Below are 11,718 nucleotides of genomic sequence, written 5' to 3' on the forward strand. Positions count from 1 at the left end.
GTTCTTTTAATTGACTTATTACCTAGTTGTTATTGCTTTATACTGCTTTAATTTTGTGTGTTTGGTACAAGCCAACCAGAGAGCCCATGTTATGGGGTGACAGTAAATCCATCAGTAATACTCTACCTACTCTAAAGTAGCCCCACTGACATCACTGTCTGTTCATTATTGTGATGAAGTATGCAGTTCAATGAGTGCAGTCTCAGCAGCTCTGACATTCTGGCTATAGAGCGCAAAGTGCTACGTTGACATAAGCTTGGTTACTTCAGCAACTTCCCTGACAGTTTATTTTGGAGACATAGAGTCTGAGTGACACACTGGATTGTTCACTTACTGCTGCAATACATTTCTGACCAGAAAGGTGGGTGGAGGATCCTTAATTTGTCGATGTCTCGTCATACATCTTTGCCTGCCAACCTTAGCCAAACAACTTGACAGAATCAGTAATTTTTTTCTGTTTACAAGACTGTTGATTTACACCCAGAAACGCTGCCAGGGATAAATAGCCTTGAAGCAAAGCCAGGTGTCCTTTTAGGAACGCAGCCCAGTTCTTGTTACTGGAAGTGCCAAATGTAAATGAGAATTAAATAAAAGCAAAGCTGGATTATTTTTAAAGAGTTATTGCATAGCAACAACAACAAAAACCCCAACTGTTACTGTTGTTCTATTATGAAGATTACACCACCTTAGACATTTGAGTTTGAAAAATAAAGAACACTTGGAAGCCATCTTGTTTTACTGTGATACTTACATAGAATTCAATAACTGGTTAACCTGAAAATCTTTTGGCTCAATCCTGCGGCAGTGTCCACATCATAACTGGGTGATGAGCTCATTTGACTCAACTGCATGGTATCAGATGAGCCTATGAGATAGCATAGATTACAGCCTGCTAATCACTAAAATATTTAATATAATAAAATAAATGGTTTAACCAAACTATACCACATGCATCAACTAAAAATTCCAGAGGAGCATTGGTCTTCAACTGGTCATTATCACCACTCTCCATTACTCTAGGAGACGGAAAGGAAAGAAAAGAGACAAAGTAGAGTCACTAGGCGTTTTGAGCAGAGATTGGGGAACTTTGGGAATTTTTTTTTTGACAAATTTAAGGTATCCACTTGAAATAATAAAATACTGTATTTGAAATGGTTCTGGAATATGTGGAAAAGACGTGAGTTATTCTAGAGGCCTCAAGGCTCTATCTCAGCATCCTCATCAGGTGCTCAACCCTTTTAACAGCAAAATCCTTGGCATGTATACTCATCAAGTTCTGTTGAATTCATTGCGAGTTACAACCTTAGGGCACAATCCTATGGACATTTATTCAAGCAGAAATGGAGAACCCATGGCTGCCTATGGGAATGGTGGTTCAGCATCTGTTTTCCAGTCTTGTATGCAGTGTTTTTTGTGTGTGACAGCATTCACCAGTTCAGGGTACCTGCACCTTTCCCTCCCCCCCCCCCACTCATGGCAGCCATTTTGTTTGGGCACCCAACACACATATAGAGTGTACTGGCACCTCGTTTGTTTTTTAAATCAAAAAAGAACTTCCTGTACTGTAGATCAAGTATCTTTGTCCTGGGAGGCGGTTCCAAGCACAGAAATTGCACACAAGACCGTAGTGTGTTCTCTCTTTCAACAAGATTCTCGTGCTTCTGTCTGCAAATGCAGTTTATTGTTATTAATATTAATTAAATTTATAGAAATTCTGTGGGCCTAATAAAATAGCAAGAATGGCAAGGAGTGGGGTAGAAGCCCACACCCATCAGGACTGCTAGGCATCAAAAGGCAGGGCTTCAGTGGCCTGTGTAACACTTTGCTCTTCCTCATATATAACAAACCAAGATTGAATTGTGCAATTATATGCAAATTTTTATATAAGTAATGCTGCTACATGTTGCAGCATCCAGCTTTTCTTAACAGCACTTTCTTTTCCCCACCATTCTGGGTACTCTCTGTATATATGTGGTTTTTTTTTTAAAAAAAATACTTCATTAAGTACTTTACTCTGCCACGTTATTCTATTGTGGTTGAAGAAAATAAGCAGGACAGTATTAATTTGCTTCTTTCAAAGCAGACCAGTGGTTCAGGCTTTTATTAAATATGTAAATATTACATTGGGTATTCTACATACAACAGATGGATAAAATAGTATAAAATATACACCATCTATTTTAAATAGTTTTATAAAAACGTAAGTCATTGCTGTACCAGACAAAATTTGATCCTAAGAAAAGTCTGTGAGAACCAAATGTCTTTCCCTAGCTTTCTTGGGCTTGTTACATTATGAAGAAAATCTTTAAGCCTTTGCTCCCATGCATTCATATGAAAATAAATAATAAAATAGATGATAGTACAGTAGTACTATATGTTCAACTACTCTGGTGTGAAAGACATTAACAGGGTTAACCAACATCACATCTTCCAACAGTGAGAGAGTGAGAGAGAGTGTGTGTGTGATGACGGGGGTAGAGCACATGTTGTTCAGATTAACAGTACTTAGGAGAGCATTGATGGGACACCTGGATTTCCAAAAGCATTTTTTCAAAACCATTACCAGGGGTTTCCAGACCCTTGTGCAAGGAGACCCACTTCACTGTGAGCTGAAAAAGACAAACAGTGTAGCTGGAGTGAGGTAGAGCACATGAACTGAGCTACCCAGAACCATATTTTGTTTGGTTGGAGGAAATACGTATGTGAGGCTATTGGGAAGGCTTATTTTATGAAATGTCAATGCAGTTACGTAGCTTCTCAAACATGAACAGGTTGCTGAAAGCATAACATATTCTCCCCCACCAGCTTCCTTTTTTTAAAATTCAGAATTTCTAATCCTTACATTTTTAGGAAATAACTGTGCATGGTCATGGGCCTGCAATGATCTTCTAGCGCTGTAACTTGCAAAGTTGCATTGGGGCAGGAAGCCTGACCCCAAAAACTGTTGCATCACATGGCTGTGGTCTCCTTAGTTTTGGATCGAAACCATGACGTGCAACTACATTTTCTATATTTGCATTGTTCTGAACAGCTATGCGCTTATCTAGAATGGTTCACACAGTGCAAAGTCTCCATTTAAACATAGGAGTTTGTGAGAAACACGACAATGTTATTCTCTGTACTACAGGGAGCAGTTCTCACATACAATTTTCTTATAAAGGAATGGCAGCAACAGAGTTATTTAATTTTCTAGGTTGCGCCTTGCCTTCAAGCTTTATAGAAGAAGCTGCAGTCGAGATTTCTGCTTCTAAATATTCAAACTCAAAATGAAAGGTAGTATAATTTTCAAGTGTAGAAAGGAGAACAGCCAATTTACACATGCGTGGTAATTGTTCCAAGTAACTATTAGCAATGTGGTTCAAAAGAGTCCATTCACATACGCAGCGGCCATTCAAATGATTTTTCATCATTTCATTATTCAAATGATGTGCATGAATATGTGAATCGGACTGAAGGTGCAGCAGTTTCTTTCAGTTCTGCTTGCTGCACAGAACGAGTGCAGAAAAATAAATACATGTTCAATAGTACCGCCTTCACTCTTACTATGTAAATAATTCCTTCTCAATAAGGCCATATATAACAAATATGGCTTCAGGTTTGAGTATTTGGTGGGGGAGATGGACACACACAGAATCTGTTTGTTCACAGTATGATCTTAGCATACTCAGAAGTAAGTTCTGCTGTGTTCAATGGGCTTACCTTAAAGTAAGCCACTTTGAACTCAATGATACTTCCTTTTGAGTATTCATAAACTGATTGTTTCCATATACCACAGCAGTTCATTCTAAAAACTAATTGGTAAAAGGATTTCAGACCGATCTGCATCAATTCAGTTTTAGTCAAATCTTCTGCTTATAACAGCCTCTTGACACCTAGAAAAAGATTTCCATTCCCCCAAGTTAAGATGAACAGCCTAAAAAAGAAAGGGTACATAGGCTTTCCGACACTTTGGATAGTGTTTGAAGTTGCTCAGGTAATATTCATGGCACAAAACGGCACTCACTGCCTGGCTAAAGAACACATAAGTCACAACTAGCCACCACGTTAAATTGTTAAACCCAAACATGACGGCCATCGACAGGTATATTAGAAGTTCGGCAAAGTAATGCGGACAGGACACAAACTCAAACCAGTCACCGAAAGGAATACTGTGGTCCAAATTTAGTACTTTACCTGAAATAGCAAAAAGTAAACAGGTGTTAGCCTTGTCTAGCTGAGGAATAATGTTGAAATACATCCCATTTTCACCAGCACTGATCTAATTTGTGGGTATTAGTGTTGTGGGGAAAGCAACAATATTTGCAAGATTATGGATGTGCAAGGTATTGTAACGTTTTTTACCTGGAGGAGCAAAAGCTAGACTAGAACAAACAGCAAAATATCTTACCTGATTTATTTTTTCTAAGATTAGCTAGAATCACATGACATCTATGTTGATGAACAGAGGCCCAAATGAACATCAGGACTCCAAGGACGTGGTACCAGCAGACAGTCAGTCTGTGATCTTTCCCTGAATTATGCAGAAAGAGGGTATGTTTAGATGCTAAAAGAATCAGAATCTATATTTCTTCTAGCAGCTAGCTCAGGCGTTTCTCCTGGATGACACTCTTAATACCATGTTCAAGATACAGGAGTCTCAAATTCTTCTCTACAGTCCTTATTCTAAAGATCCGGCATAAAGTCATGCTTATAGTTTTTATGATATCCCCTACTAACATAAGAGGCAAAAAATTAAGTAGTGTTTGAGCTAGGAGAGCTGGCAAATCAACACATAAAGCAGGAATGAGGAACCTGTGACCCTCCAGATATTTCCACCAGGTCCAGTCATCATGGCCAATGGTCAGACATGATGGAAGCTGTAGTCCAATTGGTTTCCCAACACTGACTTAAAGGAACATTGCACAGAAGTGAAATAAATTCTTAAATTATGGCATATTTCTGTAGATCTGATAACTAATGGGGGAATTTTTCATAAAAGCAAATGAATTTAATAAAGCAACAACTTATAGACACTTACAGCAAATTTAATATGGTGTACTTCTGTGATTCATCAACAGGAACTAGTTTAAAATCCCAGCTCTGCAGTATGTACTATCCCAGAACTCACACAGGCAACAGAAATCTCTCTGTCCCTGCCTGCTCCCGATTCTTGTTTGATTTAATTCCCGCCCCCCCCCCCCCAAAAGAGCTAAAGGCATTTTACCTTGGTCTACAATAAGGGAAACAAATATTTATAAAAACACTTATGGCATAAATTTGCACAAAACTACATGCAAGAATGTGCCACAGAGTTCTACTTCAGTAACTATTTCAATCCAATCTGCAAAAGAGTTCTGCGTAAACTAAACGCTCACATACTGATTTGTGAACAGAAGCTGGCCCTAGTAAATGCATTCTTTATTATCCTTGTGATTATGTTTGACCTGTGGCTTCCTACATTGAACAAGTCTCTGCATTGCTAATATTTGGGAACTAAAAGAAATGGACACCTCAAATTTTAAGGTGAAAAGATACTTATCTCTAATCTAGACCTATATTAAAAAAACTGAATAAAAATACTTTTGGGGTGGTTTTTCAATGGCAAGCTACATCCCAATGTATCTCAGAGTAAGATGTCCGCAAACCAGATAAAGGATGTGATGTTAGGAGTAGTCTGCTACTCTGGATTTGTTTTCGTTTGAAAAAAAGGGGGGTTTTAAAAATCCTTATAAGTTGATAGCTTTCTATACTCTTACGTTCCATTTTGCTGTGTGTTTACCAGGCTTCAGCCTAATCTACTCCCATGGCTGATGCTGAATAAGATACTTACCTTCCCGGACACTGGTTGGCACTTGGCATAACAAAGTTAAGCCCAGCAGAACATAGTAACAGAGTCCGAAGCAGTACTGTACAATATGGATGACAACTCCTGAGAACACGCTGATGTGAAGACACTCTTTTAGCCGTCTACAGCTGTTTAACCAGACAAAGAGGCAAACCAGGAAAACAGACAGGGACTCACCACCTAGAAATCCAACACAGGTTACGGTGTAAAACAACTGCTCTTTTCACCAGACATGTCAGATTCTCATTAAAAGGCAGACAAACAGCAGGATGAAAAGAGAAAGTAAATGCTTGCAAAAACAAGAACTCAGACACATTGCATTATGTTTGCATGCAGAATTCCAAGAACTTAGTAATATCGGTAGAACCATTATTGCATCGGGCACTTTCAAAACTGTTCATTTACTTTATGAATAATCTGAGTCATCTCATCAGGGCAGCAAATAATGTATTTCATCATAATTGCAAAACATCCACCTACTATGAGATTCAAGGCTGCTCATCTGAATGATCTAAGTGGTGAATTCCTTGTGTGTGAAAAGCTATTGTGTCTGATACAAGGTAGTAGTCTGGATTTGATATCCTGCTTTATCACTACCCTAAGGAGTCTCAAAGCTGCTAACAATCTCCTTTCCCTCCCTCCCCCACAACAAACATTCTGTGAGGTGAGGCTAAGACACTTCAGAGAAGTGTGACTAGCCCAAGGTCACCCAGCAGCTGCATGTGGACGAGTGGGGAAGCGAACCCAGTTCACCAGATTATGACTCCACTACTCTTAACCACTACACCATGCTGGCTCTCAGGGTCCCACCCTAGCCATTTCTCAGACATGCAAGGAGTTTCTCTTTTACATGAAGGAGGATTCAAACAAAAAAATGCTCCACCTGCATTCTCAAGTGGTACACTTTCAGGAGAACCCAAACCTTGAAATGTGTGCTCAAGGGAAACTTGCATCTCTAAATGATAGGGGGAAGTAAAGGAAGTCGTTCTACTGCCAGTGGTGCAACTGTGAAGATATGTTAAAAAACTGTAACGTGCACTGACATACATGGGACACGGGTGGCATTGTGGGTTTAAACCACAGAGCCTAGGGCTTGCTGATCAGAAGGTCTGCGGTTCGAATCCCTGCGACAGGGTGAGCTCCCGTTGCTCGGCCCCTGCTCCTGTCAACCTAGCAGTTAAAAATCACGTCAAAGTGCAAGTAGATAAATAGGTACCGCTCCAGCGGGAAGGTAAATGGCGTTTCCGTGCACTGCTCTGGTTCGCCAGAAGCGGCTTAGTCATGCTGGCCACATGACCCGGAAGCTGTACACCGGCTCCCTTGGCCAATAAAGCGACATGAGCGCTGCAACCCCAGAGTTGGCCACGACTGGACCTAATGGTCAGGGGTGCCTTTACCTTTTACTGATACACATGTTCAGAGGAAATAGTTTTGAGTTTTAAGACACTGTTTAAGTGGAGCAGATAGATCCCTGAGGAAAGGATCCCACAAGGAGAACACAGAGGGTTTATTTTTCCATGACAAGCAACAGTTCATATGATTCTCGGGTGTCTCAGGATGTTTTGAAACAGAAACAGTTTTGGCCGCCTCTGTTAGGAGGGAGTCTGGGGAACTGTGACCCTGTTAATTCTCCTCAACCTCTGGGTGGCTTTCGATACCACCGACTAAGAAGCAACTGCCTCTCCCCATATGAACTGATCTGGACCCTGCAATCATCGTCTGGGGCCCTTCTTCATATGCCACCCCCCTCCACGAAGGACTGAAGGGTGGCAAAACGAGAATGGGCCTGTTCTTCAATGGCTCCCTGCTTGTGGAATGTTCTCACCAGGGAAGCTCGTCCAGCACCTTCATTTCATATCTTTAGGAACCAGCCAAGAATGTTTCTCTATAACCAGGCCTTTGGCTGATTAAATATTCTATGGCCTTTGAAATGTGTTTTTGTGTGTGTGTGTGGGGGGGGGGTTACTGCTTTGTTTTTTTATTTTAATGTAGTCTGTGGTCTCATTTTGTCTTTTTAGGTTGTGAACCGGCCTGCGATCTTTGGATGAAGGTCGCTATACACATTTAATAAATAAATAACATTCTCAGGAGTCGACACACCTCCATCTTGGTCCTGCGATACGCCGTCAAGAATGCTGAGGAAGTCCTGAAGCCAAATAGGGAAGGGCCTTGACAGAAGGTGGCTTTGGAGAAGCAGCAGCAGCACGGAACCATTCCAGATCACCGACACAACATAGAAGTGGTAGAACCACCTGTAGAAGGAAGCACTGACAGTTTGCTATTTTATTCCATACAACCACATTCCCTATATTCTAACCTTCTGTTGCCTTTCCTTCATTTGCCATGGTCGACTCACAAAAATATTTTCCCTAACACTCCCTTCCTTCCTTCACTGAACTGCCAAAGTAATATGTTCATTACCATCTCAAGTAGCAACTTTCAAAAACCCTTTTTGTCATGTTTATTGGCTTTGCCTATTTAACAATAGGAAGCCATGGCACCCACCCAGCCTAGAATTAATGTTTTAGTTCATGCCTTAATTTCAGGGAGAATGAGACTGGCAAGACCATATACTGAATTGAATGACTATTTCTAGAACAGCAGACTCAAAACATAATTTTAAGTTCACCCACATTGCTTGGAATGATGTCTTGGGTATTTCCCCCCCCCCCCATTTATTTTGCCTGAATAAGAAATTACAATTACGATTTTGTTCAGTTTTTCTAAAACATACTGTATGGGCTGCGACCGTATGCATCTTACTCAGGAACAGGGTGGATAAAAATAAATGATTTCAAAATTATTATTTTTAAAAAATGGATTTAAAAAAAATATTAATATGGATTTTTTAAAATTTAAATTGGATATTTAAAATAAAATGCTTTTGGAGGAAAAATCTTTCTAAAGATAGTCCAAAAGCTATTCATCAGGAAATAAGGATTTGGTTTAAGTTTTTCATGTGTGCTAAAACTCAGACTAAGGTATTTTTTTAAAAAAATGTTTATGCACATCAGTTAACAAACATGGATGCATATGCTATAATGTTATTGTTTTAGTTAAATAAATTGTTTAAATTGTTATTAAGGAAATGATTTTTTTTCTCCTTCCAATAAAGTACAGCAGAAAAGTTGTCCAAATATAAACAGTTAACTCATTAAACCCCATCATTTAATAATTATCTGTCTATGCATCTCTAATAGTATAACCAAATCAGTAATTTTTGATATAACTAAAAACTACTCTGAAAATTTATTATTCCAAAAACGAAACCTTCATCTGGTTGTAAACATTAAGATTATACCAGGGAAAAAACGAGTCATTCTGTTAAAAAAAAAGATTTAAATCAAGTCTTACTAACTAGTGCTTTATTTATTTATTTATTTTTCAATTTATTTTTTATTGATTTTCCAAATTTTTTCAACAAACATACATACATACATACATCTTAATTGTACTTAATCCAATCTTAGTAATATTGTTAAGTGACTTCCTCACTGACTAGTGGTTTAAATCGGTTTGATGTAAATCAAATCCACCCTGCTCCGGAATTGCAAGGGGGCCGGACTAGATGGGCCTCGGGTTCCCTTCCAGCTCTACAATGCCATGCGTCTCATCAGGCACTCTGCACATGCCCAGGAACACTGCATTGACCCCCGATTCATAGGGTCGCTTCGGTCACCTCTTGGGCACGTCGAAGACCTGCAGCTGGGGCGGGCGCGGCTGGCAGCCGCTCTTGGTCTTGCCGTAGCGGAGGAGATCCTGGAAGACCGCCGCCAGGCTGAGCGAGGGGCGCCCGGGACGGGGCTTCAGCCGAGGCAGCCGCAGAGCCAGCAGCGCCGCCAGGAAACTGGCGGCCAGCACCAGCCACAGCCCAGCCATCGCTCCAGCAACTGCGCAGCCGCAAAAGCCAACCGGCCCTCTTGTTGTTTTAAAAAACCCTCACACTTCCTTATTTGTTCCCCCCGTCACATGGTGCGGGTTTTTGTTTTTTTTAAAGGACGGACACCAATCAGCTATTGCCCCTCCGCCAGCCAATAGACATGAGGGGTGTTCGTCACCTCAAAGACTACACAACTGCCAAATCATCCATTGGGCCCGCCTCTAAAAGCTTTACATTCGCTATTTGTTTCGCCGTTCGGCTTTTAATTGGCGTTCCCATTTGTCACTTACAGCGCGTAAGGTTCCGGCCGCTCAGCTCATAGAGATAAGTAAAAGTGAAGAGCGACTTAAGCTGTTTCCCGTATTTTGAGTGTTTGTACTCCCAGTGAGAGCAGGATGTTCTGTCTTCATTACAGTCTGCTTATTTTTTAAAATATTTCAACCCGAGGAAGGAAAAAACAACCAACAACTTACAAAGAGAGCCGGGAAGGTGACCTCCATCCTTATTTTATTTATTTAATCAGACCTCACCTCTTACCTGGTTTACAAGAAGGATCAACATTATAAATTAAATCAACGTTTAAAATCAGCATCAACTAACAAGAGATTGAAATGTGTTGGAGTTTCTGCATAGCCGCGCACAGTAGCTGGGGAATCCCAGCCAGATGGGCGGGTATAAATATATTATTATTATTAGGCTTGCCCAGAGGAAAACGATTTCAGCAGCTGCCAGAAAGAATACAGGGAAGGCAACTGCTGGTGTTAACAGGCAGGGAGTTCGAAAGTGTAGGTGGCGCCACGCTAAAGCAAACAAACAAAAACAACCTTTTTTTTTAAAGCGTAGAACAAGTATTGTGTGCCAGTTCCACAGACTGAAGTGGTCAAGCAGACTACTCTCCAATCCTACTTTCTGTACTCTGCGGTAAGGCGTGTGATCCCACATGTTAAATGGATTCCAAGCTGCTACAGTCATACCTTGGGTTGAATGCGCTTCGGGTTGAGCGCATTTGAGTTGCACTCTGTGGCAACCCGGAAGTAACGGAGCACGTTACTTCCGGGCATTGCCGCTTGCGCATGCGCAGGTGCTCAAAATGACATCATGCGCAGAAGCGGTGAAAAGTGACGCGTGCATGCGCAGACGTGCCGTCACTAGTTACGTTTGCTTCTAGATGCGAACGGGGCTCCGGAACAGATCCCGTTCGTATCCAGAGGTACCACTGTAAAAGATTTTATGTACCAATAGTAACCTTGAACGTGGTCCCATAACGAATTGACAGCCAGTGTCCTGTGCTGAAAGGGTCTCAGCCACTGTGCTGAAAGGGTGTTCTGTCTCAGCCACTGTGATTCTGCATTAGCTGCAGCTTCCAGATCAAGCACAAGGGAAAGCCCCACACGAAGTGCATTGCAATAATCTACCCTTCAAAACCCCTACCTATGTTTCTTTACGTTTTGCCGGATGGCAACCTGCACTTTAAGTCTTTGTTTTGTAAGGGATGTGTTTGGAAAACTCAGTATTCCTGAGAAGATGGAATATTCTGATCCGCCAGCATTCAATGAGTGTTTCCTGTGCATCTCACATTGTTTTAAATGAGCCCACTTTCCTTCAGCCTCAAAAGGGAAGTGCTAATAAGTGATAACATTGCATGTGGTATAGACACCTTTTCCTGGGACAGTCCTTGTGCCTGAGATGAATGGTGCTCGTATAAGGTAAAGGTAAAGGTACCCCTGCCCGTACGGGCCAGTCTTGACAGACTCTGGGGTTGTGCGCCCATCTCACTCAAGAGGCCGGGGGCCAGCGCTGTCCGGAGACACTTCCAGGTCACGTGGCCAGCGTGACAAAGCTGCATCTGGCGAGCCAGCGCAGCACACGGAAACGCCGTTTACCTTCCCGCCCGTAAGCGGTCCCTATTTATCTACTTGCACCCGGGGGTGCTTTCGAACTGCTAGGTTGGCAGGCGCTGGGACCGAGCAGCGGGAGCGCACCCCGCCACGGGGATTCGAACCGCCGACCTTTC

At 41.5% G+C, this 11,718-nt stretch overlaps 1 protein-coding gene across 1 annotated transcript; it reads right to left on the minus strand.

Moving 5' to 3' along the window:
• Positions 1–2,060: 2,060 nt before the first annotated feature.
• On the minus strand, positions 2,061–9,736 carry SRD5A3 (steroid 5 alpha-reductase 3). Its single transcript, XM_053402710.1, has 5 exons — positions 9,504–9,736; positions 7,925–8,076; positions 5,810–6,004; positions 4,388–4,510; positions 2,061–4,173 (listed from the first exon to the last, which is right to left on the minus strand). The coding sequence occupies exons 1-5, from the start codon at positions 9,701–9,703 to the stop codon at positions 3,914–3,916; spliced, it is 930 nt and encodes a 309-aa protein (XP_053258685.1). The 5' UTR covers positions 9,704–9,736; the 3' UTR covers positions 2,061–3,913.
• Positions 9,737–11,718: the final 1,982 nt, after the last annotated feature.

The sequence above is a fragment of the Podarcis raffonei genome, chromosome 9 (assembly GCF_027172205.1).
Source record: "Podarcis raffonei isolate rPodRaf1 chromosome 9, rPodRaf1.pri, whole genome shotgun sequence".
NCBI lineage: Eukaryota > Metazoa > Chordata > Lepidosauria > Squamata > Lacertidae > Podarcis > Podarcis raffonei.

Coding starts and splice junctions, on each gene's coding strand:
- SRD5A3 (XM_053402710.1), bottom strand. CDS start 9,703: ATGGCTGGGCTGTGGCTGGTGCTGGCCGCCAGTTTCCTGGCGGCGCTG. Junction 6,005..7,924: donor ATCGCAGGACCAAGATGGAG/GTGTGTCGACTC, acceptor TTGGATTTCTAG/GTGGTGAGTCCCTGTCTGTT. Junction 4,511..5,809: donor GCCAACCAGTGTCCGGGAAG/GTAAGTATCTTA, acceptor TGCATAATTCAG/GGAAAGATCACAGACTGACT.